The following is a 23,480-nucleotide window of genomic DNA, read 5'->3' as shown; positions in this document are numbered from 1 at the left end:
TTTCCAACTGACTGATTTACATCAATCAAACACCGTCAGGTGGTTCTCTCGGCTACTCTTCCATTCCTCCCAGCATGATTGCGGACCATGTCCGCCGCTATCTCTATACTGCTCGCCTTTATTATGTAGTTATAAATGATCAGTGTGAGCTGATTGATTAGCCTTTAATGGTCGATTCAGGGCATTTGCTGATTATTATTCTTTTATTTTTATTTTTTTCTCGAATCATTTGTATAAATCGTTTGGATTTTTTCTTCATTTTTCTTCTTCCCTTTGCTCACGAGAAGGTTGCCAAGAGGACGAGTTCAGTTGCGATGGCCGGTGTCTGCCCTTTTCCGTTTTCTGCGACGGTCAGGCCGACTGTTTAGACGGAGAAGACGAAATTGATTGCCTCGTCACAGGTAGACATCCAATCATTTTATTTTTATTTTATTTTTCTCTTCGCATCCATCATTCCCCTCGTCTTATTTTGCGTGAAATTTTTTTAAGCCCGTTTCGGATAAAAGCTCGAAAATTTAAAATCAGCCACGCCTCGTATAGGGTAATACAGTCAGCAAGTTGAAATGTGTTGACACGATAGGAAATTCTTAATTACGTAAGGAGGAATGCGCGTGAAAGAATAAAGGAAAAAGTACCGTGATGTGAACCGGCGTCCCAGCATGGAATAACCAGTCGACAGAACGGCCGCTCGACCGCCCGCACGTCACCCGTCACCTAAATCCCATTCAAACAAAATCTTTTCCATCGTTCTCCCTAATTGCGTGTAGCCATTAATTTCGTCAGCAACTGAAACAGCATTTATTTCTCCTTCCTTTTTTTAATTTGGGTGTAAAAAAAGAAACGCGGGTCGATGCCACTCGGTGGTAGGTGCCTGCTGGTGGGGAAAAGACATGAAGTAAATTCTAGCAGTCACGTACGTAGAAAACACAGCGGCTTCCAATGCCGAGTCATCATCCGAACAGAAGCCGAAAGGGCAGCGCTGAAAGAGAAGAATAAAAACTGGAGGGGAAGCGGGAGAGAGAGAGAATATCCCGCGTGAAGGAGTCCCCGCCGGAGTAGTGGAGTAGTACTTTCAGCAGCGACTGTGTATAAACGGTAGTATAATATACATATAGAGAAAGAATAAGGAATGGGATATTTGTAGGAGAGATGCGCTGCAGCCCAGGAAAAGCAAAAGGCGGATTGCTGGTTTGGGTGTGGGCTCGCACTGCTGCGCTCGGCCTTTTCTTCCATCATCTGAATCTTCTCTCATCAGTCTGACTCTGACCGTCCCGAGCTCCGGTTTGCTGCGCGCTCTCATCTCCCGTTCGTTTTCACGCACACTTCACCATTCTTCTTTAACAAGTCGAGGAAAAACCTGTTCAGCTTTCATTGTCCAATTTTACCCGGAAGAATTGCTACGAGCAATTTTTTCTTGATTAGGCCCTACTCCAACGGGAAGTTTTGACGGGGTTTCTATAATAACTCGAAAGAAGAAAGAAAAAAGAAAGGAAGGAAGAAAAACGGGGAAATGAGAAGAGGCCTAATAGCGTTTTAATTAACCAAAACGAAGGGCGAAAGGAAAATTTTGTCTTTGGTATGTTATTTCTTTCAAACTTTTTTTTGTATTTTTATTTCATCAAATCCGTTAATCGGTCGGACGAGCTATTTCGTGTTATCCAGCCGCCGTTTTCAATCAATCTGTTGTTTTGTTTTTTTTTTCAATTTCAATTTTTAATTTTAATCAACGCCGTTATTAATCAATCGCAATCAAAAGGCAAAATGTATTTATTTAGAGGTGGAGGTTTCAGTGCTGGTGGAAGTTTCTGTTCTGGTGACAGTGTAATGATTGTGCATATGCGTCTCAGCACGATCATGACTAACTTCTTTTCAATGTTTGTGTCTTTTGTTATGTCATGACAATGACATAACGTTATAATGACGTAATGTTATAAAATCTGCTCCCCCACAGAAATCAAGCATTTTTTAAAACATCCAACTCCACCCATGAAGTGTTCTTTATTGTCCTATTCGTTTCTACATTTCTCTTATTCTTTGTTTGTGTTTATACGATTTTTTTTTCTCAACTTCTTGGTGACACAAAAAAAAGGCTTGACCCCGCCATGTCCGTGTGGTCCAATTCTTTCCGCTGCGGCGACGGCTCCTGCATCGACGCCAGCACTCAGCGGTGCAATGGCGTCGCCGAGTGCGCCGACTCCTCTGACGAAGCCGACTGCGTTATTCGTAAGACCGAATTTCATTTTTAATCACCAATTTTATTATTGTGCTTTGTGTGGAATATTTTGGTTTTTTCTGTCTCCTTTTCACTCAGCACGAACGCCTTTTTCTGTCCCTTTTTCTCTTAGCTCCACCCTTTTGTTCTATACTTCCCAAATATTTTCCTCTTCTTCTTTTTCCTCCTCCATTTTGGCTTCATCGATCCTCGGCAGCTCTTTGCCAACTTCAGAACAGGAGACGCCTTTATTTGTACGTATAAGTATATAAACGGCCTCAAAAAGAACGGTGTTATCTACTACTCACTAAGAACTCTATGTTAGAGATTGGCTAGTATGTTTCGTATATGATCATTCACATAAGCATTAATATGAAGCCAATAATAATAGAAAATATTTTTGCGCAGATGACATGATGACGCCTGGAACAACAAAAATTGGAGCTGGCCAAAACTTGATCAGTTGTAACTCGGCATCAGGTGAAAATATTTAACTTCATTTTAAGTCGATTACAAATGTTTAACAAGTGTACTATCAATAACGTATATAGATCCGACTCTTGCGATAGTTTGTGGCGTTGTCTTCCCAATTCTAGCGCTCGCAATTATTTTCTCTGTTGTGCTAATTCGTAAAAGTCAAGGGTATGTATACGTACGATATGTTAAGAAATCGAGACTTTTATCAATATTTTCTTTCGCAGACTCTCTGTGTTGGCTCCAACCGCAAATCTTCATTCGCCACAGTGTAATATAGGTCCAAATATGATTGTAAATTGTGAGGTGAAAAAAATCGGTTCGATCTGTATCCGTATAAAATGTCAATTATTTTTTATTTAAGTCCGTGTCAAATAAGTGTCATGTACGTATAATGTGAAACTACTTTTTAAAAGAAAGCATATAATATATACTATTCTCCTCGTTAAATTTTTAAACGCGCCTCTTCAACGTTTTGGCTTTCAGTTGCTTGTGACATATGGATGGGTTCTAATAGAATATAAAATGTAAATTCACTTGAGATGCCGCGTAATACACCGCAACATATTAACAGCAGTCAAAGAAGAAAAAAATATTTATCATTGCTTACAATTGATTCTAGGAATAACAACAGATGCCCAAAATATTACACTGCTTAATTTTGGTTTTGATAGGGTTTTGATTTATCAATGATACCGACAGTAGTACATCATCATCTGCCGACAAACATTCTTCAGTTTTTTGTTGTTGTTGATGTGGCAATTTTCCTTTAATAATTCAATAAGAAATCAGCGGAAATCAGTAACAAATTTCTATGTAGGAAATTAAGAAAAAAATTGTATTTTCATTATATGTAAATAAAAAACGTAACAGTATATTTCTTTGTGTTACTACTCTATATCATACCAGCAATACCTTTAAAGTAAAATCTATTACCCCCCAGATTCTGGGGAGTCATCGATACATCAAATTACATGTTTGGCGATCATCCACTTAAATTGAAAAGATTACCTTTTTTAGATTAATAAATATTGTGGAAGAGTGGGTGCTTCGGATAAGGCGATACTAAAAAGAAGGTGCACATTGTGACTAGGTATTAGCATTGTTAGTCGCTAATACATCCGCTCTGACGCCACTCTAATGCGATCCGTTGGGTGATCGAACTATCGGCGAATCTAGCGATTCTAGACAGAGGTCCCGTCCGCGGGTATAGGCTCAGACTAAGAATCCCAATTGGTAATCAGGTGGTAGTCAGGTGTAGTGCCTGATGAGATGTACTTGATCTAAAGTCATACTAGAGGGTCAGTCCGTGTATGCGATGATGTCAGACTAATGGGGTTATTGATTGTTGCGCGGGATTATTGAGCAACCGAAAGGTTGTCAACGACGTGCCCGGTGAACACTGACGTGATTAAATTACGTGTCACTAACAAACATTTGACACATCGCACAAATTGACCTAATACCGATAGCAAAATTTTTGATTTTCTTGATTTAAAAAATTTGATGAAGTTTTTTTGCGTATCCGGGAAGAAATATGGATAACAGTCGACACCCGTCCTTCTTTATTTTGATTGACCCCCTCCTACCACCCACTCTTTAAATTAATAGCTATTTAATCCTCTTTGTTTAATCGCCTCCGATGTGGTTCCTTTAATTCCCAAACAGTTATCGAGATCGCAATCGTGCGCTATTACTCGTGGATTAAACTTTCAGACGGATGTAATTCGAACCAAAAATGTTTTACGTCGCGTGTTATTTAAGGGTTCTTTCAACACGTTTAATCTAAAATAGTGTATGAAAGCACACGAATCCATACGCGGAACCAGAGTGTTGGTAACTTTTTCTCCACTTTAGTTTTCACTTTTCAGATTACCTAATCACAGCCGCGTCCTTCATCAACCATGTTTGTTTTCAAACTGGATTTCCCCCCTTCAAAGTTAATCCGTGAGAATGAATATGCCATTGCAATCAAAATAAAATTCACGACGTGTTGCCGTGGCAACTAGCAGGCACATAATTTCGCAATGAGTTGCTCAATTTTATTCATTTCCTTTCGTCCGCTTTCGTCACATTACTCCCAATAAAGAACTTCTGGATTTTCTGAATCAGGATTCAGGAAGCGTCTCACTTGCCATGCGAGTTAAACAAATTGTCTAACTGATTCAGGTCAGTGATTTTACTAGAAAATTCCCATCAAACTTAACAAATAAGATAATACCCTTACCCATACCAATACCATGCCATTAGATAATCTCTCCATACCCATCATGCTTCAGCTTAGCTAAAATTTACGGCTGCATATTGTTTGTTAATTTTTAAAGGGAAAATAAGAAGATTTTATAACTTTTAAAAAATAATAATCAAATGGTGGATGGTAAGAAAATATTAATCAGAAAACAAATTTTTAAAAGCCTTTTTGTAATTTATCCATAGCTTCAAACGTATTACATTGAAGACAAAAAGAAATTAATTGTACGATCAGAACTTTGCTCAGTTTAAGTTTACGCATTATCCAGTTTCTTCTAATTCATCCGTTTGTCAGAGGCAGAAGCCGAGTTCGTGCGGATTTCAGCAGGTTCCAGAAGGCCATTAGTCTCTGAATCCGGGCCCGGCTCATATTCTTCCGTGTCCGACTCGTCCGTAGAAGTGTCCGTGTCGCTCTCGCCGCTCTCAGGTTTCAACGTCTGTGTCGTTGCATTCGATTTCTGTATTTTCACGTCCGGTTGTTGAGGGACTTTGGGTGGAGTTGCCGCTCGTTCCAGAGCCTCGAAGCAGGTCAGCAATTGTCTCTGTCGGGTCGGGGTAATCGAATCACAATTTTCTCCGGGTTCAGCGATGAGCAGCGTCGTCAGGAAGAGGCAGAGTTGCTTAACCGATTCTTCAGTGACTCCGGTCTCGAGACGGTAGATTAAAGTCTCGGCACAGTCTGTGATCCAACCGTCCGGCACTCCGGGCATTTCTCTCTTCAAAATGGCGGCCATCAGTTTGACGTTGTTGAATTTTTCGAGTCTCGACTTGTCATTTCCATCGTCACTGTCAAGCGGCCGGTTGAATTCCTCGACGGCGAGTTGGAACAAGAGACGGACGATGTTTTGTGTCCAGCCTTTCTGGTCACCGCTCCTCAGTCGCTTCAACAGTTTGGCGTAAAGGTGAGAAATGCTTCCGTTTTTCAAAGCTCTGCTGAAAATGGCATCGACGAGGTCTTGTTCCGCTTCCGATCGATGAAGTTGGTGGTAATTCATCAGGACCTCGATGCCATTCGCCACACTCTCGATTGACTCTGGCGTATTCTTCAACATGTCCAGATAGCGGTTGATTTGGTTGCACCATTCCAAACGAGAGACGACAAGAGGTGCCACTTCATCGTCCATTCCGTTTTCTATGAACGCCGCCATTGTGGATTGGATTCGACGTTGGAATCTCATCGACTCGGGTTGGCCATCTTTGTGGGTCGGTTGTACTGGTAATCCTTGCAGTTTCAGCTCCGATTTGGATGGAGATTTTATCAATGTGCGTATTGTGCGAACGCACCAACTGGCGAAGAGACCGGCAAAGATGACAGCAGTAGAGACAGAGACGAGAGAAATAATCATGTTGATGGAAGACATGGTTGCTCAATTCAAGTTTTGATCTGTGAAATTCGATTTACTTTAGAAGTCTTCGGTCTCCTTTAAGTAACCTTTCGTCTGACTAGCAGCAGTGGCATCCCCATTTTTCCCAGTTTAAACGGTCCTAAAAGTAAAATTTAAATGATTTCAAATTAGTAATTGTGTTAATCAAATGTAAAATGTTTTTCCGAATATTATTCAATAAAAAAATAGTTTAAACAGTTAAATATTTAATAAGTAAAATTTAATTTAAATCCGGAAGTCAATGATTACATAACACTTTCATTAGATTCTGGCGCCATCTATACCTATTACGTAATTTCAATACTGGCCTGACGACTGAAAGTTCAATCTGTTGGGAAAACCAAATTTAAATTATTTCAAATTAGTAATCATGTTGATCAAATGTAAAATGTTTTTCCGAATAATACTCAATAAAAATAGTTCAATTGGTGAAATATTAAATTAGTAAACTTTAATGTAAAGGCGGAAGTCTTTACATAACCAACGCTTTCCTCAGATTCTGGCGCCATCTAATTACGTAATTTAAATATTGGCCTGACTTAACCGTAGGGAAAACCCGCGACCATAAAAACACCTTTCACTTTTTTCGGCTCTCATTTTCAACTGGCCAAAATCAGGGCAAAGGGCGCTGACCAGCAGTAAAACATGACCTTCTCAACAAATAATACCTTTGCCCCAATGTCCATTTTAGGGTACTTTCTAAAACTGTCAACCGTTAACTAAAGACTCGAAGAATTGATTATTCGTTTGCCCTTGAGATTGAGGATCGACTTCTTCCTTCCAAAAACTGATCAAGGGAGAATCTTTTCGCCTTTTCGCAGTGCATTATCTCTCCTGCTGTCGAGGGGTAAACTAGGCCTATTTGCTCTGCAGTGACCAACAATCTTTGCGTCATGAAAATCACAGTAAGTTTATTTTAAAAATTCTGTTCTATTTACGTAATCATACGGTAAAATATTTATATTTTTAATAATTAGGCCCTACAGCTGCCCATCACTAGTGTCTTATGTCTTTTCCTTCTAAGTGCTGACGCCCAACCCGACCGAAATTGTCAAGCGATTAAAAGTGGGGATACCTGCTCGGAGATTGCCATCTCTTGCGGAATCGATCTAGAGGCTCTGTACAAAATCAATCCGTCCTTGATTGACGGCCAAGCTTGCGATAATCTTACGATTGGAGACGCTATTTGCTGTCAAGCAGCAAGAAACGCCAAAGAGAATTGGAACACTGGCGACGGAAACGTCAAATGGCAATTCAATTGCGATTATTACGGAAACGATTTGGAGCGGTTGCCGAGTTCCGGCGAAAATTGCGGAGGCCTCTGTGTTGCCAACCCCAAATGCACCCATTTTCGTTACACTGACGATGGCTACTGTTACTTGAAGACATTACCGTTAACTACTTTTCGTACCCCCGCCAGAGGTGGCGTGTGCGGCTATCTCCCGTTTAAATCCGGTAATTTGACGTTTCCTGTATTTATTTTATTGATCAATCGTTACAGTATAATTTACCATCATGTACCAGAATCACCACCTCGGGACGTTTGGAATTCCGGAGAGGGTGGCGTCAAGTGGCTTCTCAACTGCGATTTTTACGGCAACGACATCGGGCAAATCGAGGCTACCGGAGAGCAATGCGGCGGCCTGTGCGTTGCCAATCCCGAATGCAACCACTTCCGCCATAGCGATGGGAACTGTTACCTAAAAAAGACCTCGTTGAATACTCCCCGTACACCCATCAACGGTGGCATGTGTGGTTACGTGCCATCCAGGGATTTTGACTTCTCTTCTCCAAATTCTTCTTTCAGCAGCAGTTGTCCGGCAGTTGGCGGATTAGAGTCGAAATGCCGGCCGGTCAAAGACTGCGCTGTATGGTACGATCTCGTTTTAGCCACTCCTGACGCGGGCTGCGCCTTAGCCGATGGCGGTCCGGGAGCTTGCTGTCCAGATCTTCCTGCAAACAGTATTTTAATTTAGACATTTTATAACTTGAATTTTTACAATTTCTAATTTTATTTGAAAGGTTACGGAGCACCTCCTCTGCAAGAAAACGAGAAAAAAGCCAAGCAATATAATCTCGTATTTAATTCGCCTAAACAACAGTTCATTTCTGGAAATATTGACAAGTTCTCTGTGAACTCGGCGGCTGAGGCCGGTCGACTGGAGATGAAGGTCACCGACACGATAGAGACTCAACTTTTCGAGCACAACATTTTCGTTTTGCCCGGCTCGTCTCGCGCTACACACGCGCTGGTCTTCACCAGCACAGCGGAGTCAGAGAAAATGAGTCGTGACGCAATGATCGAAGCTTACACCGTCACTGAGATTGTCAAAAGGTAATTTTTTGTTTGTCTATCCTTCGTTATGATATTAATTTTAATCAACAATAATTTGTGGGTGCGGAAAAGATTTAACATTAAGCCGGAAGATGTTGAGAGGACCCTGAGACAATTCAACTTAAAGGACACGATTTTGTCGGGAACGTGCACCGCCGATCCTGTTTGTGACGAAAAAACAATCCGTTCCCCTTACAGAACGCTGGATGGATCGTGCAACAACATCCAGCGACCTTCCTGGGGAAAATCGCTCACACAATTCCAACGAGCTCTCCCTTCTGCTTACGCTGATGGTATTTCAATATTTTGTCATGCTCCAATTGTATTTATTCAAATGAACCAATTCAATAGGTGTGCGGACTCCCAGACGAGCTAAAAATGGCGGTGAACTTCCCAGGTAATAAAATATTTACAGGATATTATCATTCGCTGAGAAATTGACTGACTGAGAAATATTTGATTCGTGATGTGCTGAATTGTAGCGCTCGATTGGTGTCGACAACCGTCGCCCGCGATATTGACTCTCCCAGCCAAACCGACACGACTTGGGTCATGCAGTACGGACAGTTTATCGATCACGATTTCACGAAAACTCCTGAATTCAAAATGGGTACTATAGCAAGTTTCTTTACATTTACTTATTCTAAACCTCATATTTATTTTAAAAGCCAATGGAAGCACTATTCCGTGCTGTATGCCGGATGGGAAATTTATTGAGAAAAAGCTGATCCATCCCGAGTGTTTTCCGATTGAGATTCCGGAGAACGATTCTTTTTTTTCCAAGTTTGGCCAACGTTGTATGCCCTTGGTCCGTTCGGCACCGATTCGCAGGTTGGATTGCACATTCGGGGCCTCCGAACAGGTGAGTTGATTACACTTATTCATTTGGCAATTAATTATCACCTCAATTTTGGGTAGATGAACCAATTCACGCACTTTCTGGACCAATCCAACGTCTACGGTTTCGACGACAAAACAGCGCGGGAATTACGAACGTTTGAAAAAGGCGGCATGAAAGTCACTCCCAGGGACGAATTAGATTTACTCCCAGCCGACGAGGAGTCTAAGGTGTCGTGTACCTTGTCCAAAACAGTGTCCGGAATCGATCCACCCACCGATGTCAAGTGCTTCAAAACAGGTTAATAAAATTTAGACAAAATGTACGTGTCGGAGAAAAAATGTTAAACATTTTTTGGCGCCTTATAGGAGATACACCTCGAGTGAACGAGCACCCCAATTTAGCCGTGACCCATACAATTTTCTTGCGTGAACACAACCGACTGGCGGCTGAACTGGCCCGTTTGAATCCCGGATGGGACGACGAGCGTCTCTACCAGGAGGCCAAACGAATTCTGGCCGCCCAAATGCAGCACATCACCTACAACGAATGGCTGCCCATCATTATCGGCCGAGTGAAAATGCAGGAACTCGGTCTGCTGCCACTGCAACAAGGTCCCAGTCAAGATTACGACAAGAACCTCAATCCGTCCGTTTTGAACGAATTTGCTGCAGCCGCTTTCCGGTTCGGCCACACCCTCATCCAAGGGAAACATCAGTACGCATATCATTTTTCCTTAATTATTCAATTATGGGTCTGATGAATCGAATGTTTGTGCAGTTTGACTAATCAGCGGAGGATCAAGGAGCGAGAAATCCTGTTACGTCAACACTTTTTCAAAATGCAGGAAATATACACGCCGGGAAATCTCGACAAGTTTCTCATTGGATTGGCCAGTCAGCCCAGTCAAAATGCGGAAAATTATTTCACCCAGGAGGTAAATTTGATTATTAGAATTTGATATCTTTATTTTAATATGCTGATGGTGTTAATGTTTATGTCACAGGTGACAAATCATTTGTTTGAAGAGCAAGGCAAGGGTTTCGGCTTGGATTTGGTTTCACTTAACCTTCAACGCGGTCGTGATCATGGTATTTCGTTCTATTTACTACGTCTTTCCATTAAGCTAATAATGTAATAACACTTTTGGATAGGTATTCCCGGCTATAATGCCTATCGGACCCAATGTGGCTTGCCACCTGCCGGCCAATTCAGCGACCTTCTTAATTTGATTTCCCCGGCGGTACGTTTGAGCTCACGCTAAATTCACGTTAACAAAGGTTATATGAGATGATATACTTAACAGATTGTGGATAAATTTGCGAAATTGTACGACACGGTTGACGACATCGACCTGTTCATCGGGGCCATGTCAGAGCGATTGGCTCCAGGTGCCTTGGTGGGACACACTTTTCAGTGCATCATAGCCGATCAGTTTCTGAAATTCAAACGGGGCGATCGCTTCTTCTACGATCTCGCTGGACAGCCCAGCAGTTTCACCGAAGGTATGAAAACAATTAAAGCTTATAAATTTTGATTTGATCGATTAATTTTTTAACAAAATTTTAGATCAACTGACTGAAATCCGACGTGCTAGTTTTGCCCGTCTCGTCTGTGACAACAGCAACGTGAAATCCAGTCAGCCGCTAATTTTTAAAACCCCATCTCACGTGTAAGTAAATCGACAAATTAATTTAAAAATTACGATGTAGCATTGGCTAATTATTCCCCGTTTGATTTACATCAGAAACCCGATTTTGAATTGCGATTCCGGCTCTATCCCTCGTCTTAACCTTCGCCCATTCGGGGTGGAAGATCGCTGGCCGGAATACAACACCGGTGACGGCGGTGTCAAATGGCTGCAGAATTGCGACTTCCCCGGCTACGACCTCAGTCGAAAGACCATCCCGGGAGAACAGTGCGGCAGACTCTGCATCAATGACGGCAAGTGTAACGCGTTTACCCACAACTCGGCGACGGGAATCTGTTTCTTGAAAGACATTCCGGCGTCGTATGGCCGCTCGCCTTGGGACGGAGCTATTTGCGGCTTCCTTCCGTGGAAATTTTAATTGTTTCTTATATTCGTTTAACTTTGAATCGACTGCCCAAAATTGGTACTCTTGCAGGTAGATTTGTATCACGCCTTCCGTGCTAGCAGTCTATTGAGCAAAATACAAAATGTCGAGTAAAACATGAGCCAGTAGTGAATACGGCAGTCAATTAAGTTTTTTTTTGTCGATAATTGTTTGGTGTGAAACACCGTAGGGTTATTTTTTACAGACTGTCTGAAGGCTACATGAAATTTATTTATGTTTGCGGTCAAACAAAACACAAGTGCGCAGTTGTTTCAGTTTTCATTGTCAGCTTGATTGTAAAAGTCAGGGTCTAGCGAGGGGTTAACCGGCGTTAACTATAAACAACTATAGATCTTTCAGACAAGCCGCGAACCCGGAAACACACACTTGCTGACTCCATGCCATGTATAGTAAACTCCTTATTTGGAGCAAACGCTATTATTGATGCTGGTATTGTTTACCTACTGCTTGTTATTTATTCCTGGTCGGTTGCCAAGCACGTCGTGTATAGGTTTTGAATTTAATCTACCGGGGAAATTAGATGTTAAAAAGGCATAAGCTGGTTCAGACTTCAGAGTGAACATGATTAAAAAATCGCAAAACTGGTTCGCCCAGTTATATGTAGTTTAGCAGGTAGGGTATATGTGAGGTGAAAAAAAAAGTTTTCCTAAAAGGAAAGAACTTAATTAACGCCTTCTTTACTTGTTAAGCGTGAATCTCATAAGACTTTCATGCTATAATTTTGGGTATCCCGCTCGATCTTCGTGAGGTGCTCCAGCTTTCTTTAAATTTCTTTCCTTTTCTCACGTGACGTCCGTCCAAACTCTTGATCCCATTTGCTCTATCAACAAAATACATTCTCGCTCTTTTTAAGTCGAATCAATATGTTTACGTTGCGCCTGTTGATGATGAGACCAGAAATATTTCGGGAGGGAATTCTTGTACTAGGTGTCAGATTAATTCAAAAAATATTTATATTGTTATTTGAATTATTGCCGATGTTTCATTCTGTATCGCATAAATTAAAAACTATTTTGGACAAAATAACTAGAAAATAACTTTAAATGTTTTTTTTATTGTAGCCTACTTTTTCAATTTACATTAGTTAACTACAAATAGTATTTCTTTTTATTAAATAACAGTAGGCTACTGTCAGTAGCGTACTTTAATTCTACTCTTTTAGCTGATAATCCTGATTCATATCCAATATTACATTTATACATGCGTATAAAATCGTACATATGTTAAGAGTGATTTCTTTATCCAACTTATAGTTTACAAGTTTAAGTTAAACTATTCAGAGATAAGACGTAATGTATATTGTCTAATGCCCTTTATTTTCTTCAATTACAACCAACTATACCGTTATCCCTTTTGGATAATGAATGTTATAGCTATACGATAATGCCGTAAGTAGCTGTCAGACGCTGTGCATTTTTTTTTTTTCGTTTATTTATTTCTTAAATTTCCTCACGGTGGTGACACACGGTCAGCATTGATTATTAGTATCGGTCATCAGTTCCAGTCAGCATGCAATATCAAGTTTTCAACAAATCTAACACAAAGAACTCTCTATAAAGGAAAAGGACAAAGATAAGATGGTTAATAGACTACTGGATAGAATTGCAACAGTTAAGCGCTAAAGGGGAGGAAAACCAGAGCAATTGACGAAACAGCAATTGAACGCATGAAATAATTAGTAAACGTATTTCATGATGTTGGTAGTACCTAGCTAGATGTGTCAACACCGGTCAACGCGTTTTGTTTGGATCAAGCCATATTTTTCGTTTTATCAATTGGTCAATGAGTTTTATCCAAAATCCCAGATGACACTCCCTCATCCCTATAAAAATCAGGGCGATTTATCTTAGTATGTGCTCACTTTTGAATTACATGGAGTCGCATGAAGTTTACAATAAATTTTCCCTTTGGTATAAAAAGGCAGACTTTTCAAAAGGAAGAGCACAGTTGACTGTACCATCACCTCGCCTCCTCGGTGATATTCAAACTTCATTCCGTAAGCATTATAAAAAAAACAATTTTCTAACTGACTTTTGGTAATTCATCGATAGCTTCAAACAAACATTACATTGGATCAACCACAAAACGAAAGAAATTGTATGATGTTTCAAAATTTAAATGCGGAAGTCAGTGTCAAAGCTTACAGAACATATAACGCTTTCCTCAGATTCTGGTAACATCTCACTGTTATGTAATTTCAATATTGGCCTGAAAGTTCAACCGTGAGGAAAATCCGCGACCATAAAAACAACTTTAACTTTTTTCGTCTCTCATTTTCAACTGGTAAAAACATAGGGAAAAGGGAACTGACCAGCAATAAAACATGACCTTCTCAACTTTTTTTCCCTTGAGAATAAAGGATCCACTTCTTCATTTTAAAAAAGATCAAGTGAGAATCTTTTCGCTGCAGCATTATATCTCTCCTGCTGTCGAGGGGTAAACTATTTGCTCTCCAGCGACCGACCAACAAGCTCTGCGCCATGAAAATCACAGTAAGTTTCTTTAAAATTTTCTGTTCTATTTACGTACTGTAATCCCACGGTAAAAAAATTATTATTCAATAATTACAGCTGCCCATCACTAGTGTCTTATGTCTTTTCCTTCTGAGCGCCGACGCCCAACCCGACCGAAATTGTCAAACGATTAAAATTGGGGATACCTGCTCGGAGATTGCCATCTCTTGCGGAATCAATCTAGAGGCTCTGTACAAAATCAATCCGTCCTTGATTGACGGCCAAGCTTGCGATAATCTGACGATTGGAGACGCTATTTGCTGTCAAGTCTCAGGAAGAAACGCCAAACAGAATTGGAACACCGCCGGCGACGGCAACGTCAAATGGCAATTCAATTGCGATTTTTACGGAAACGATTTAGAGAGATTACCGAGTTCCAGCGAAAATTGCGGAGGCCTCTGTATTGTCAAACACCAATGCACCCATTTTCGTTACACCGACGATGGCTACTGTTACTTGAAGACATTCCCGCTAACTACTCTTCGTACCCCCGCCAGAGGTGGCGTGTGCGGCTATCTCCCGTTTAAATCCGGTAATTTGACGTTTCCTGTATTTATTTTATTGATCAATCGTTACAGTATAATTTACCATCATGTACCAGAATCACCACCTCGGGACGTTTGGAATTCCGGAGAGGGTGGCGTCAAGTGGCTTCTCAACTGCGATTTTTACGGCAACGACATCGGGCAAATCGAGGCTACCGGAGAGCAATGCGGCGGCCTGTGCGTTGCCAATCCCGAATGCAACCACTTCCGCCATAGCGATGGGACCTGTTACCTAAAAAAGTCCTCGTTGAATACTCCTCGTACACCCATCAACGGTGGCATGTGTGGTTACCTACCTTTCAGGGATTTCGATTCTGATTATTGTCCGGCAGTTGGCGGATTAGAGTCGAAATGCCGGCCGGTCAAAGACTGCGCTGTCTGGTACGATCTCGTTTTGGCCACTCCCGGCGCGGGCTGCACCTTAGCCGATGGCGGTCCGGGAGCTTGCTGTCCAGATCTTCCTGCAAACAGTATTTAAATTTAGACATTTTATAACTTGAATTTTTACAATTTCTGATTTCATTTGAAAGGTTACGGAGCACCCCCTCTGCAAGACAACGAGAAGAAAGCCAAGCAATATAATCTCGAATTTAATTCGCCTAAGCAACAGCAGCAGTACAACAGCATTAACAACTCTATGAACTCGGCGGCTGAGGCCGGTAAACTGCAGATGAAGGTCACCGACACGATAGAGACTCAACTTTTCGTGAAAAAAATTTTGGTTTTGCCCGGCTCGTCTCGCGCTACGCACGCACTGGTCTTCACCAGCACAGAAGAGTCAGAGAAAATGAGTCGTGACGCAATGATCGAAGCTTACACCGTCACCGAGATTGTCAAAAGGTAATTTTTTTTGTATATCCTTCGTTATAATATTCATTGTAATCAAAAATAATTTTTGTGCGAAAAAGGTTTAATATTAAGCCGGAAGATGTTCAGGGGACCATGAAACAATTCAACTTAAAGGACACGATTTTGTCGGGAATGTGCACCGCCGATCCTGTTTGTGATGAAAAAACAATCCGTTCCCCTTACAGAACGCTGGATGGATCGTGCAATAACATCCAGCGACCTTCCTGGGGAAAATCGCTCACACAATTCCAACGGGCTCTTCCTTCTGCTTACGCTGACGGTATACCCAAATATTTTGTCATGCTTGAATTAAATATATTTATATTCAAATGAATCAAATTCGATAGGTGTGCGGACTCCCAGACGAGCTAAAAATGGTGGCGAACTTCCCAGGTAATCAAAGATTTACAAGATGTGTTTCGCTAAGAAATTGATTGACTGAGAAATATTTGATTCGTGTGCTGAATTGTAGCGCTCGCTTGGTGTCAACAACCGTCGCCGTCGATATTGACTCTCCCAGCCAAACCGACACGACTTGGGTCATGCAGTACGGACAGTTTATCGATCACGATTTCACGAAAACTCCCGAATTCCAAATGGGTATACTACTAGCAAGTTTCTTTACATTTACAGTACTTTTTTTAAATCTCACACTTATTTTAAAAAGCCAATGGAAGCACTATTCCGTGCTGTATGCCGGATGGGAAATTTATCGAGAAAGAGCTGATCCATCCCGAGTGTTTTCCGATTGAAATTCCGGAGAACGATTCTTTTTTCTCCAAGTTTGGCCAACGTTGTATGCCATTGGTCCGTTCGGCACCGATTCGCAGGTTGGATTGCACCTTCGGGGCCTCCGAACAGGTGAGTTGATTACACTTATTCATTTGGCAATTAATTATCACCTCAATCTTGGATATAGATGAACCAATTGACGCACTTTCTGGACAACTCGAACGTTTACGGTTTCAACGACAAAATTGCGCAGGAATTACGATCGTTTAAAAAAGGCGGCATGAAAGTCACTCCCAGGAATGAATTAGATTTACTCCCAGCCGACGAGGAGTCTAAGGTGGTATGTACCTTGTCCAAAACAGTGTCTGGAATCGATCCGCCCACCGATGTCAAGTGTTTCAAAACAGGTCAATAAAATTTAGACAAAATGTACGTGTCAGATTTAAAAAATTTTAAACATTGTTACGGTCTACAGGAGATACACCTCGAGTGAACGAACACCCCAATTTAGCTGTGCCCCATACGATTTTCTTGCGTGAACACAACCGACTGGCGGCTGAACTGGCCCGATTGAATCCCGGATGGAACGACGAGCGTCTCTACCAGGAGGCCAAACGAATTCTGGCCGCTCAAATGCAGCACATCACCTTCAACGAATGGCTGCCCATCATTATCGGTCGAGAGAAAATGCAGGAACTCGGTCTGCTGCCACTGCAGCAAGGTTTCAGTCAAGATTACGACAAGAACCTCAATCCGTCCATTTTGAACGAATTTGCTGCAGCCGCTTTCCGGTTCGGCCACACCCTCATCCAAGGGAAACATCAGTACGCATATCATTTTTCTTTTATTATTATTTAATTACCAGCCGGATGAATCGAACGTTTGTGCAGTTTGACTAATCAGCGGAGGACCAAGGAGCGAGAAATCCTTTTACGTCAACACTTTTTCAAAACGCAAGAAATATACACGCCGGGCAATCTCGACAAGTTTCTCATTGGATTGGCCAGTCAGCCCAGTCAAAATGCGGAAAACTTTTTCACCCAGGAGGTAAATTTGATTATCACAATTTGATATATGCTGGTGTGTTAATGTTTATGTCGAATATGTCGCAGGTGACAAATCATTTGTTTGAAGAGCAAGGCAAGGGTTTCGGCTTGGATTTGGTTTCACTCAACCTTCAACGCGGTCGTGATCACGGTATTTCGTCCTATTTTCTGTGCCTTACCATCAAACTAATTTAATAACACTTTTGCATAGGTATTCCCGGCTATAACGCCTATCGGACGCAATGTGGCTTGCCACCTGCTAGCCAATTCAAAGACCTTCTTAATTTTATTTCCCCTGCGGTACGTTTACAGCTCACGCTAAATTCACGTTTACAAAAGGTTATGAGATGATACACTTAACAGATTGTGGATAGATTTGCGAAATTGTACGAATCGGTTGACGACATCGACCTGTTCATCGGAGCCATGTCAGAGCGATTGGCTCCAGGTGCTTTGGTAGGACCCACTTTTCAGTGCATCATAGCGGACCAGTTTCTGAAACTGAAACGGGGCGACCGCTTCTTCTACGATCTCGCTGGACAGCCCAGCAGCTTCACCAAAGGTATGAAACAATAAAAAATTTGACTCTGATTTGACTGATTCATTTTCAACAAAATTTTAGATCAACTGACTGAAATCCGACGCGCCAGTTTTGCCCGTGTCGTCTGTGACAACAGCAACGTGAAATCCAGCCAGCCTCTAATCTTTAAAACACCATCTCACGTGTAAGTAAATCGACATAGTAGAAATTATAATTACCATAATTACGATGACGCATTGACTAATTATTCCCCGTTTGATTTCCATCAGAAACCCGATTTTGAATTGCGATTCCGCCTCTATCCCTCGTCTTAACCTTCGCCCATTCGGGGTGGAAGATCGCTGGCCTGAATACAACACCGGCGACGGCGGAGTCAAATGGCTGCAGAATTGCGACTTCCCCGGCTACGATCTGAGTCGAAAGACCATCCCGGGAGAACAGTGCGGCAGACTCTGCATCAATGACGGCAAGTGTAACGCGTTTACCCACAACTCGGTGACGGGCATCTGTTTCTTGAAAGACATTCCAGCCTCGTATGGCCGCTCACCTTTTGACGGAGCCATTTGCGGCTTACTTCCATGGAAATTTTAATGTTTAACTTTGAATCGACTGCCCAAAATCTGTCCTCTTGCAGGTAGATTTGTATCACGCCTTCCGTGCTGGCAGTCTATTGAGCAAAATACAAAATGTCGAGGGAAACATGAGCCAGTAGTGAATACGGCAGTCAATACAGTTTTTTTTGTCGATAATTGGTTGGTGTGAAACACCGGAGGTTTTTTTTTTCAGACTGTCTGAAGGCTACATGAAATTTATTTATGTTTGCGGTCAAACAAAACACAAGTGCGCAGTTGTTTACATTGACAGCTTGATTGGAAAAGTCAGGGTCTAGCGAGGGCGTTAACTATAAACAACTGGACTCTTTCAGACAAGCCGCGAACCCGGAAACACACACTTGCCGACTCCATGCCATGTATAGTGTCCCTTACGGAAAAATCTCATTAAAACTCATAAAGAAATACATGAGAATAACCTTAATTCTCATTCATTTTGTCGTGATATTTTGGTGAGATTAACAGCAAAATATCATTTATTTGATGACTTTTGATGAGAATTTGGGACATTTTCAAGTTTAAAATCAGCCGTTAATCATTAATTTCATGTGAACAAAGTGAGAATTATGTTATTTCTCATCTAAATATAAATGATTAGTCGCGTAAATATAATGATTTCTGACTGAGGGTTTACTGTAATCTCGCTTAATTTCTCTTTTTCCACAAAAATGTTAATGATTTTCTCACTAAAATTTGAATGAGAATTTGAGCGCTTTTAAATGAGATTTTAATTATATAAATTGAAAAAAGAATTGCCCTGACCAGGAATCGAACCTCGACTTCCAGGGTGGCTTGCCAATCTGCTAACCACTACACCACCAATTGATGTTATGATTGAAGCTTTTTAACGTGGAAATTAATAAATTGGTTAGTTTAGTGATATAACAACAGGGTTATGGGACTTAGAATAATTTACACAAAAAACACATACCAGAGTCAAATAGAAATTGCACTCAAATTTACTTAGCGCGTGAAAAAACTTAGTAAAAATTTCTATGATGCGTTTTGACATACCATATAATCAATTGGTTAGTTTAGTTAGATAAAAGCCAGATTTCGGGACTTAGAATAATTCACACACAAAAAAACACACCAGAGTAAAATAGAACTTTCACTCAAATTTACTTAGCGCGTTAAAAAAAATAGTTATCCCAGCCTATCTTGTGATTATAAAAACATCGTGTAATTTTTGTGAGAATTAGATAGCTACCATATATTTACGAAAGGTAAAAAATAAAAAATGTAAAAGTCCAAAAAGAATTTAAAGTCAGAATATTTCATTCCAGGTAGGCCTATATACTTATTTGCTGATTTTAACTGATATTTTTAGGATTGTATTAAAAGAATACAAGAAAATATTTTGATGTCATATATGTAGAAATTTTCCCTTGATTTTTCACACATCATTACAAAACATAAGAAAATATTGACGATTAAATAGTTATAATTTCACATCTGATCTGTTGAATTGTAGCTGATTATTACTGACTTTTTGTTATGAATTTGAAGATTTTAAAGCCCAAAATTGGGTAAAAATAATACCAAAAAATCTTTTGATTCCTTAGTGGGAACTGATTTTCACATGATTTTAATGAAAAATCTCACTATAAAGCATTAGAGAAATGATTGATAAAAAGCTCTTAATAAATGATAATATGCAAAATAATTATAATTAAATATCATGATCTCACACCTAAATCTACCTGATTTCTGATAGACATTTAATAATAAATTTCGTGATTTTTAAGCCAAAAAACTGTATAAAAGAAAACCAAAAAAATCTTATAATGTCATAGGTAAAATTGATTTTCACATGATTTTATACAAGTATCTCAACACAAAACATCAATAGAAATTAATGATTGATAACTCAGAATATATGATAAAATATTGATTTATTATAAGAATATATCATGATATTCCCGCTTAATAATCACTGTTTTTTTGCAGATTTTTCATGCGAAAAAACTGTGGAAAAATCATGAGATTTTATTGATTTTCACATGAATTTATACAAGTATCTCATTACAAAATACCAATAGAAATTAATGATTAAAAACTCAGAATTTATGACAAATTACTTATTGATTTTAAGAAAATATCATGATATTCCTTCTTAATAATCACTGATTTTTTGCAGATCTTTTATGCGAAAAAACTGCGGGAAAATCATGACATTTTATTGATTTTCACATGAATTTATACAAGTATCTCATTACAAAATACCAATAGAAATTAATGATTAAAAACTGAGAATACATGATATATTACTGATTTATTTTAAGAAAATATCATGATATTTATGGTTATTTATCACCAGTTTCTTGCATATTTCTCATGCGAAAAGTCTGTGGTAAAATCATGAAATTTATATGATTTCTTTCTGATTTCTTACTACGGATTGGGTTATATCTCATATAAAATGAGACAAAAATATTTTAAACACTTTTAATGATAAATATGAGGGTGAAAATTCTCATCAATTTAATGAGAAATATATGAGATCATCAAAAATTATTAAAAAATCATTGATGTCATTAATAAACATATGATTTCTCATATAGTTTGATGAGATTTTTCCGTAAGGGGTAGTACTCCTTATTTGGTGCAAACGCCATTATTGATATTGTTTACCTTCTGTTTGTTATTTATTCCTGGTCGGCTGCCAGCACGTGTAGGTTTTGAATTTAATCCGCCGGGGAAATCGAGGGGGAAATTAGATGTTAAAAAGGCATAAGCTGGTTCAGACTTCAGAGTGAACATGATTAAAAAATCGCAAAACCGGTTCGCCCAATTTATGTAGTTTAGTAGGTAGGGTATATGTGAGGTGAAAAAAAACAAGTAAGGAGAATATAGGCAATGCCTATATTCTTCGATTTTATTAAATAATAAACAGAAGACAGATTTAAAGCCTTATAATGCTTGCATCAACATCTGTTTCAGAGTGAGCATTATAACAAAAATCAACAAACCGGTTCGCCCAATCATGTTATAGTCACCGTATAGTGTGTTTGCCCAATAACAAGTTTTACTATACAAAGTAAAGAAATCAACTTATAATTAACGATCGTTTGCTAGTTGATGCGTGACTTTCCGCTTATTTCAACCTCATAAAACATCCATACTATCATTTCGGGTTGGTTCTACCAACCTATATTCTTCATTAAGGTACGTATACCTTCAAAAGACTAAAAACATAAACACGACCATATGTTTGACACATTTATTGGTATCGCCGGTTCCAAATCAAACATAGAAAAAATTAGAAAAACAAGTGGAAAGCCGGTGAACAACAAAAGACAGTATCATGAGAGTAAATGGTACATTTTGTACAGGAATTGATTCAACTGCACAAAACTCCAAGTTAAATTAAGGTTTTCCAACACCAAAATCGGATCCCTTTCCCAATATCGACGATGCTGATAAGGCTTTGCATCATCATGCGGAGCTACATCCGATCAAGATACTTCCGTTCAAAAAGCATCAAAGTGTGAACCTCTCTCTAGAGGTCGTTTTTTTCTTTCAATCTTACACAAACGTCCTTACGCAACGATTTCTAAGGATTGCCAAAAATAGTGGTTCCAAATGGCACATACAAGTACTTTCGGAAAAGGTTGCACATATTTAAGAATTGAATGGGGTCCTCTCTTGGTTCCTCTCTAACAATTTCGAATCTGTAAGTATCTGCCGGGACTGTGGACGCCGGAGCAGCAACTTGCATTTCGAGAATATCTCCCAGGACTCTCGGACCCATAGGTTCTTTTGACACATAAAAGTTAGATAAATTTTGAGGATAAATGTATACACATATACTCAGTGGAGCTTACGTGATCGCGTTGACGACGCCATAAGACAGAAGACAATCAGTAATTTACCAGTCATGTTTGTCGGTAATACTGTGAAATAACTCTTGAGTTGTAGTTGGTGTTGTTGATGTTTGTTATCGAATGAAGAAAAACAAGTCGAACGGTCGGCTTATATTGGGCTGGTTCAGGAAGCGCTTACGTGACATGTCAGCAGTTATTTTGAAGGTGGCAAACAAACTACGACGGTTGCTGGCTTCCAGATTTCGAAATGGCCTTGCGCGATGTGCAGCAATATAACAATTTTGTTTACGAGAAAATGTCGAACCGGTTTGTTTCCCAGAAAGAAAGCCGAATGGGTATATAGTATACGAACGCCCGATAGGAAACGATTTAGGTACGCCAGATTTGATTGTGTTTTTCATTCGACGTGAAATACACAAGGTCTCTCTCTTTCCCGTGCCCGCAGTTCTGACGAAAAATACAAAGAGAACTTGGATTGCTTTAGCGGACAAGGCCGTCCAATTTTGTCCCAAACATATTCCCTGATTATAAACTGATGATTCACTGGAGCTACTATATGCGGACATAATTTTAGAAAGTCATCAAAACATTAACTTATATAGGATTATATCGCTTGGAAGTTGTGTCGCTTGCACTTCAAAGTCGGCTGGCATTAAAAGAATTAGATTACAATTTTCAACGGTCGTTGGACGTGAGAATGCAAACTTGTTAAGCGATCGAAAATGAAACTTTTAAGACAAGCTGAAAACTAGCTGTTTTTTTCGTAAGGGTGGGTCGAGTTACAGAGTATACTATATACTGTTTCGTGAACGCAAGTTGATTTTCTGTGCGCAAAGTTCTGGCTCAAACTAGTTACTACTGATGTTTACAGGAAACGAAGTGCGATCGAACACACGATCGATACGGCAACCAACTTGACCTAATTATTCTCGCGGAAATAGAGAATGCGTTTGACAGTTTGAATCCATGCTGATGGACCAATTTTAGTGGACATAGCAAGGTCCACATATACTCGATAAGATTGATACTGCACGGCGTATTTCCTCACAAGCTCTATCAAAGAAAAAGATCGATTATTGTCCATTTGAGGGAAACGCCGAGTTCGAACGGAGACTAATCCGGATGACTATATTAGTCACTTGTACAGCACAATACTTAAATAGGAAAATCGTGTTTTGCGTGGTCGAGCCATACCAGACATCAGAGCTGAATTGGCAGTGGGCCAA

At 40.0% G+C, this 23,480-nt stretch overlaps 4 protein-coding genes and 1 long non-coding RNA gene across 6 annotated transcripts; 3 read left to right on the top strand and 2 right to left on the bottom strand.

Annotated features, from left to right (window-relative positions):
- Window positions 1–573: 573 nt before the first annotated feature.
- LOC124189868 lies at window positions 574–3,136 on the top strand. Of its 2 annotated transcripts, XM_046582350.1 has the most exons (5): window positions 574–1,576; window positions 2,090–2,223; window positions 2,621–2,692; window positions 2,764–2,854; window positions 2,914–3,136. In XM_046582350.1, exons 2-5 carry the CDS (start codon window positions 2,103–2,105, stop codon window positions 3,047–3,049), a joined length of 420 nt encoding a protein of 139 aa, XP_046438306.1. In that variant the 5' UTR covers window positions 574–1,576; window positions 2,090–2,102; the 3' UTR covers window positions 3,050–3,136. The 2 variants fall into 2 exon arrangements, with proteins under 2 accessions (XP_046438306.1, XP_046438305.1); XM_046582349.1 differs by having other exon boundaries at window positions 574–2,223.
- Window positions 3,137–5,152: 2,016 nt separating this feature from the next.
- On the bottom strand, window positions 5,153–6,445 carry LOC124189827. Its single transcript, XM_046582304.1, has 2 exons — window positions 6,339–6,445; window positions 5,153–6,223 (listed from the first exon to the last, which is right to left on the bottom strand). Exon 2 carries the CDS (start codon window positions 6,112–6,114, stop codon window positions 5,212–5,214), a length of 903 nt encoding a protein of 300 aa, XP_046438260.1. The 5' UTR covers window positions 6,115–6,223; window positions 6,339–6,445; the 3' UTR covers window positions 5,153–5,211.
- An 859-nt stretch (window positions 6,446–7,304) lies between these two features.
- Window positions 7,305–11,646, top strand: LOC124190014 (peroxidase-like). Its single transcript, XM_046582527.1, has 15 exons — window positions 7,305–7,776; window positions 7,846–8,283; window positions 8,344–8,656; window positions 8,729–8,949; window positions 9,008–9,053; window positions 9,139–9,266; window positions 9,325–9,518; window positions 9,575–9,794; window positions 9,863–10,211; window positions 10,275–10,431; window positions 10,501–10,585; window positions 10,649–10,737; window positions 10,801–10,999; window positions 11,064–11,166; window positions 11,242–11,646. The coding sequence occupies exons 2-15, from the start codon at window positions 8,070–8,072 to the stop codon at window positions 11,561–11,563; spliced, it is 2,640 nt and encodes an 879-aa protein (XP_046438483.1). The 5' UTR covers window positions 7,305–7,776; window positions 7,846–8,069; the 3' UTR covers window positions 11,564–11,646.
- A 2,296-nt stretch (window positions 11,647–13,942) lies between these two features.
- On the top strand, window positions 13,943–18,560 carry LOC124190013 (peroxidase-like). Its single transcript, XM_046582526.1, has 16 exons — window positions 13,943–14,082; window positions 14,161–14,635; window positions 14,705–15,118; window positions 15,179–15,488; window positions 15,557–15,777; window positions 15,845–15,890; window positions 15,970–16,097; window positions 16,165–16,358; window positions 16,417–16,636; window positions 16,705–17,053; window positions 17,120–17,276; window positions 17,342–17,426; window positions 17,487–17,575; window positions 17,639–17,837; window positions 17,898–18,000; window positions 18,086–18,560. Exons 1-16 carry the CDS (start codon window positions 14,071–14,073, stop codon window positions 18,405–18,407), a joined length of 3,324 nt encoding a protein of 1,107 aa, XP_046438482.1. The 5' UTR covers window positions 13,943–14,070; the 3' UTR covers window positions 18,408–18,560.
- Window positions 18,561–21,636: 3,076 nt separating this feature from the next.
- LOC124189722 lies at window positions 21,637–23,337 on the bottom strand. Its single transcript, XR_006872636.1, has 2 exons — window positions 22,255–23,337; window positions 21,637–22,186 (listed from the first exon to the last, which is right to left on the bottom strand). It is a non-coding gene; the product is annotated as an uncharacterized LOC124189722 (long non-coding RNA).
- Window positions 23,338–23,480: the final 143 nt, after the last annotated feature.

The sequence above is a fragment of the Daphnia pulex genome, chromosome 3 (assembly GCF_021134715.1).
Source record: "Daphnia pulex isolate KAP4 chromosome 3, ASM2113471v1".
Lineage (NCBI taxonomy): Eukaryota > Metazoa > Arthropoda > Branchiopoda > Diplostraca > Daphniidae > Daphnia > Daphnia pulex.
Note: the sequence above shows the minus strand (reverse complement) of the source record. Positions and strands in the feature narration are given on the sequence as shown.

Coding starts and splice junctions, on each gene's coding strand:
- LOC124190013 (XM_046582526.1), top strand. Junction 16,359..16,416: donor CCTTCGGGGCCTCCGAACAG/GTGAGTTGATTA, acceptor TCTTGGATATAG/ATGAACCAATTGACGCACTT. Junction 18,001..18,085: donor TTTAAAACACCATCTCACGT/GTAAGTAAATCG, acceptor GATTTCCATCAG/AAACCCGATTTTGAATTGCG.
- LOC124189827 (XM_046582304.1), bottom strand. CDS start 6,114: ATGAGATTCCAACGTCGAATCCAATCCACAATGGCGGCGTTCATAGAA.
- LOC124190014 (XM_046582527.1), top strand. CDS start 8,070: ATGTGTGGTTACGTGCCATCCAGGGATTTTGACTTCTCTTCTCCAAAT. Junction 8,950..9,007: donor CCCTTCTGCTTACGCTGATG/GTATTTCAATAT, acceptor CCAATTCAATAG/GTGTGCGGACTCCCAGACGA. Junction 9,267..9,324: donor AACTCCTGAATTCAAAATGG/GTACTATAGCAA, acceptor TTATTTTAAAAG/CCAATGGAAGCACTATTCCG.
- LOC124189868 (XM_046582350.1), top strand. CDS start 2,103: ATGTCCGTGTGGTCCAATTCTTTCCGCTGCGGCGACGGCTCCTGCATC. Junction 2,693..2,763: donor CAGTTGTAACTCGGCATCAG/GTGAAAATATTT, acceptor TAACGTATATAG/ATCCGACTCTTGCGATAGTT. Junction 2,855..2,913: donor CTAATTCGTAAAAGTCAAGG/GTATGTATACGT, acceptor TTTCTTTCGCAG/ACTCTCTGTGTTGGCTCCAA.